The sequence below is a fragment of the Bactrocera dorsalis genome, unplaced genomic scaffold (genome assembly GCF_023373825.1).
Source record: "Bactrocera dorsalis isolate Fly_Bdor unplaced genomic scaffold, ASM2337382v1 BdCtg213, whole genome shotgun sequence".
Taxonomy (NCBI): domain Eukaryota; kingdom Metazoa; phylum Arthropoda; class Insecta; order Diptera; family Tephritidae; genus Bactrocera; species Bactrocera dorsalis.
In genome coordinates, this window is record NW_026038264.1 from 1 (window position 1) to 5,918 (window position 5,918).

The 5,918-nt window shown below is 42.1% G+C and overlaps 1 protein-coding gene across 1 annotated transcript; it reads left to right on the plus strand.

Annotated features, from left to right (window-relative positions):
• Positions 1–2,609: 2,609 nt before the first annotated feature.
• LOC125780209 (uncharacterized) lies at positions 2,610–5,195 on the plus strand. The gene is made up of 2 exons (XM_049462025.1): positions 2,610–5,030; positions 5,116–5,195. The coding sequence occupies exons 1-2, from the start codon at positions 2,951–2,953 to the stop codon at positions 5,193–5,195; spliced, it is 2,160 nt and encodes a 719-aa protein (XP_049317982.1). The 5' UTR covers positions 2,610–2,950.
• The last annotated feature ends 723 nt before the right edge of the window (positions 5,196–5,918 follow it).

Below are 5,918 nucleotides of genomic sequence, written 5' to 3' on the forward strand. Positions count from 1 at the left end.
TTTTTCGAGCATTTCGGCCGGAATAGCCCGAATTTCTTCGGAAATGTTGTCTTCCAAAGCTGGAATAGTTGCTGGCTTATTTCTGTAGACTTTAGACTTGACGTAGCCCCACAAAAAATAGTCTAAAGGCGTTAAATCGCATGATCTTGGTGGCCAACTTACGGGTCCATTTCTTGAGATGAATTGTTGTCCGAAGTTTTCCCTCAAAATGACCATAGAATCGCGAGCTGTGTGGCATGTAGCGCCATCTTGTTGAAACCACATGTCAACCAAGTTCAGTTCTTCCATTTTTGGCAACAAAAAGTTTGTTAGCATCGAACGATAGCGATCGCCATTCACCGTAACGTTGCGTCCAACAGCATCTTTGAAAAAATACGGTCCAATGATTCCACCAGCGTACAAACCACACCAAACAGTGCATTTTTCGGGATGCATGGGCAGTTCTTGAACGGCTTCTGGTTGCTCTTCACCCCAAATGCGGCAATTTTGCTTATTTACGTAGCCATTCAACCAGAAATGAGCCTCATCGCTGAACAAAACACGCGCGCGAAACACATTTCGAACCGAACACTGATTTTGGTAATAAAATTCAATGATTTGCAAGCGTTGCTCGTTAGTAAGTCTATTCATGATGAAATGTCAAAGCATACTGAGCATCTTTCTCTTTGACACCATGTCTGAAATCCCACGTGATCTGTCAAATACTAATGCATGAAAATCCTAACCTCAAAAAAATCACCCGTTATTTGCAAATTTTTTATTGCCATATTCCGCTTTGCACTTTACCCGTTCATATACATACATACGCACTTATTATTTGAGAGCCAAATAGCGTTGCTTTGGCACCCATCCGTACCTAAGCGTACATACATATGTTTTGTTGCATTCCCCGCTCTGCTAACAACAAATTAACGTTGACTGCTAGTGCAGTAGGAGCAAGCAAAAAACAGACCCAGTAGGAAATTCAACAAGTGACCCAGTAGGAAAAAGTGCAAAACCCTGCAAAATTTATTTATCGATTTTTTTATCGGAAGTTGAATAATTTCCCATAAACATTAACAATCGGACACCATCGAGATAAAAGCAAGAAAATTAATTTGAAATTTTAAAATAAATAAATCACTATATAAAAAGTTAAAATTTGTTTTCTTAAATTTTCGTAACTCTACGCGATTTATTTTTCTTGTTCAACCCGAAGATTAAATATATCTTACCCAACAATAGAAATGGAAGATTTCAAAATCACAACAACGGATTTAATTGAATTCGTGGAAGACCATCTTCAGACCCAAAGTGAAGATGAATCGGTCTATACCCTAGAAATTAAAAGGGTCGAACTAAATTCGCTCTATGAAAAAGCAAAGCGCTCATACGATGCGATCAGAAGAATTTCTCGCGAAAGTCATGAAACCATCGATTTCTTTAAAGTGAAAGAAAAATATCAAAAAAGTTATCGAATGTACCTCTCTTGCTTAGATTCCATCAACGAAGATGTAGATGCGCGTAAAACACAAGTGTCAACCCAACCCATTAAGGAAAGGACTTCAGAAGCCACAATGATGGATTTCGCTCCTGCAGTTCACCTTCCACCATGCGACACCGACATCTTTTACGGAGATTACACAACTTGGCCCACCTTCAGGGATATGTTCACAGCCCTGTATATCCGTAACCCTAGGATTAGTAATGTTGAAAGACTCTTTCACCTTACTCAGAAGACCCGAGGAGAAGCAAGAGAGGTTATTCAAAACGCACCCCTAACAAATGATGGTTTCATACTCGCCTGGAAAAATTTAGTCGACCAGTACGAAAATAAGAGGTTACAGGTAAACACCCAATTAAAGACCCTTTTTAACATACCCCAAGTAACTCAGGAAACAGGTTGTGCTATAAAAAGCTTACAACGTTCCGTTAATAACGTTTTAACTAATTTAAACAACCTTGAGATTGACACACAAAGCTGGGATCCGATATTAATATATCTTTGTAGTTCCAAACTACCTAAACAAACTCTCGAAACCTTTGAATATACCCTAGCAGACAATTCAGATATACCGACGTGGTCAAATTTCGACAATTTTTTAACCCACAAATACAAAACCCTCGAATCTGTTGGAAATTTCAAAGCTTCAGTAGCAAACTCACCCCAATTCCACACCGGTGCAGTTAAAAGAACAGATGAAAAGAAATATAAAACTTTTCATGCAAACGTGGCTGAAACGCCAATTGCTAGACCCTCTAACACCCAAAGGAATAATAATTTCAACTTTACTCCAAATAATATAGATACAGAAAGCTGTAAGCTCTGCAAAAAGCAGCACTCTATTCGAGAATGTCCCAAATTTCTCGCAATGAATGTAGAGTCACGTATCTCCACAATCAAAAAATATGGTTATTGCTATAACTGCTTGGCCATATCACACAGCTACAAGAACTGTGTGAGTAAATTCTCGTGTCGTAAGTGTCACAAAAAACACAATACTCTGATACACAGAGAATCCAGCTTTCGACCTGAATCCACTCCGGAAATACCAAACGTCACTAGTTCGAACCATGAAAACGCTTCAAGTACCGCACTACCCACCCAAAGCACAAATACAAATCGGCAAGCCTACACTACAACTATACAGTCCACTATATCATCAACCCAAGACCCACCCAACCCAAGTAGGAAGCAGATATTACTCGGTACTGCAATGGTTCAAATAGAACATAATGGCCAGCGATATTCCGCGAGAGCCCTTATTGATTCAGGATCGGAAGCCACATTTATATCTCGAAGACTTCAGAGAAGCTTGGATATACCCACCCACTCTGTATCAGCCCAAGTGACCGGACTAAACAATGCAGTTTCAGCAACACCAACGAGTATTTGTGAAATCACGCTTTGCTCACCCTTAAACACAAATTATAAGCTATCAGCACAGGCATTTATACAGATATTCAAAAAATGTACCGCCAAATACTCGTAGACCCTAAACACACTCGGTTCCAAAGGATATTATTTAGGAAGTCCCCGGAAGACACAATAGAAGACTTCGAATTGCAAACAGTCACGTTCGGCATAAATTGTGCGCCGTATTTAGCGATCCGTACCCTCATGAAGCTAGCCGATGATGTTGAAGAAACCCACCCATTAGCAGCCAAAATACTTCGCCAGGAAATGTATGTAGACGATGTTTTAGCTGGAACACATGACCTGACCACGGCAAAGTCAGCACGAGATGAACTCATTTCCGCTCTGAAGACCCCAGGATTCGCTCTGCGAAAATGGACCTCCAATGACCCACACATTCTGAAAGGACTTCCACGGGATCATCTTTTAGAGACAGAAACACTCAACCTTTCGGAACCCGAGAACACCAAAACCCTGGGCATTCGATGGAACTCCAAAAAGGATTCATTTTTCTTCCTCGTCAACCCAATGGAGAAAAAACCCGCATACACCAAACGTGAAGTTTTATCAGCCATAGCAAAATTGTTTGACCCAGCCGGTTGGCTTAGTCCAATAATAATCACGGCAAAAATAATTATGCAACAAATATGGCTGGATAAAACTGACTGGGATGAAAGCCTGAAGCCCCTCACCCTTCATCGATGGAACAGCTTCGTAAAGGATTACGACAACATAAACAAAATTGAAATACCCAGGTGGACCCATTTTAACCCAACAGCCACCATTGAATTCCACGGTTTCTCTGATGCTTCAGAAAAAGCATATGCCGCGACACTTTATATAAGGGTTTCAGTTGGAGACAAAATATGGACAACTCTCTTAGTGTCAAAAACAAAAGTTGCTCCCATTAAAACCGTATCCCTACCCAGATTGGAACTCTGCGGAGCGGTTCTACTGGCTAACCTTTTTAACTCTACCCTACCCCAACTACACCTAACCCAATATAAAAATTATTTTTGGACTGATTCAACCATAGTTCTCGCTTGGTTAAACAAACCACCCTGTTCATGGACCACTTTCGTTTCACATCGAGTAGCTGCAATCACCGAGAAAGTGGGAGTCGATAAGTGGAACCATGTGGAAAGCCAAGACAATCCCGCAGACTTGGCAAGCCGAGGATGTACACCCACCGATCTATTGAATTGCAACCTCTGGTGGCATGGACCCCAATGGCTACAACACGAAAAGGAGCATTTTCCAGAATCGGAGAAAACATACAACACTACCGTTGAATTCAAACCCGTTAAGACGTTTGCGATAACCACCCAAGAGGATATACTAGAAAGGTTTTCCTCATTCTCCAGAGCTATTCGCGTTATCGCTTACCTATTAAGGTTTTGCGCAAATGCCTCACCAAGGAGGCGAGAAATTGTTTACTCAAGCCACGATATAACCCCGGAAGAGTTCAAAACAGCCCGAATAAAGTTAATCATTCACACCCAAAAAACACATTTCAGAGAAGAATATGATGCCTTGACCCGTAAAACCCAAATACACAAGAAAAGTTCATTGTTGACTTTAAATCCGTTCATTGACCCTAAAGGAGTTATGCGAAGTGACGGAAGATTAACCAATTCCGCAGCACTATCATATAATGAGCGTCACCCTATCTTATTACCCTATAATAGTCGTTTGTCAAAACTACTAACTCAATTCACCCATACAGTAGCGTTACACGGCGGAAATCAGCTAGTCTTACGACTTATGCGTTCAGAATTTTGGATACCGAAGCTGAAAACCCTCATCAAGTCTATCATTCATCAGTGCAAAACTTGCGTTTTGCACAAAAATCGCAACACTACTCAGATTATGGCAGCACTACCCGCCGAACGTACCACCTTAACCCGTGCATTCGCAACAACAGGAGTCGATTTCGCCGGTCCCTACGACATTAAAAATTACACCGGCAGAGCATGTCTGATCACAAAAGGTTACGTATGCGTATTTGTATGTTTTGCAACCAAGGCAATACATCTAGAGCCAGTAAGTGATCTCACCACAAACGCATTCATGGCCGCATTCGCACGTTTCTTTTCCAGGCGCGGATGTCCCGCCGATCTCTATTCGGACAATGGTACTAATTTCGTTGGAGCGTCTAAACTTTTAATTAAAGATCGGCGAGAATTCATGAAGTCATTGAAAACTCAATTAACAACTAGTGAATCGCACCAAAACATCAACTGGCACTTTAACCCTCCAGGAGCTCCACACATGGGTGGACTCTGGGAAGCAGGAGTGAAAAGTTTAAAGAGCCACTTGAAAAAGGTGTCTCAGAACCAGAAATTCACTTTCGAAGAACTAGCTACCCTTTTAACCCGAATCGAAAGTTGCTTGAATTCTCGCCCTTTAAGCCCATTAAGTGAAGACCCAACAAATTTAGAACCTTTAACTCCAGGCCATTTCTTAATAGGTACCCCTTTATTAATCCCAGCTGAACCCAACCCGATATGGTACGAAGCCAATATGCAGCCGCCAAAGCAGCCCCACATTCACTGTGCGATCACTCAGCGCGACCCGTAGCATCAGCCCACTCTCCGACGAAAGAACCCTGGCAAGACGCCTACGTCGCTTTAAAGCGACCCTTTCCCCCATTCCAGAGGAGCGAGGAAATACCCATCGCACGGCCCGACGTACTATCAGCCTTTCTCCTATTCCAGAAGAACGAGGAAGCACCCATCGCACGGCCCGGCGCACTATCAGCCGTGCAGCAAAACGAACACACAAGCACGTCGCCTGTGGATTGTGCAAAAAGGATCATAGACTGGTCACATGTTCCAAATTTACTGAAAAGAACATCAACGAAAAGTATAACGCAGTCATTAAGTATAAGTACTGCGTCAATTGCTTGGCCAGATCGCACTCCACCCAAAAGTGCACAAGTACAAAACGATGTGCCACATGTAATGGGGAACACCATTCAACCCTACATGGACACCCCAGGTTGTTCTGCAAGGAGCCAGAA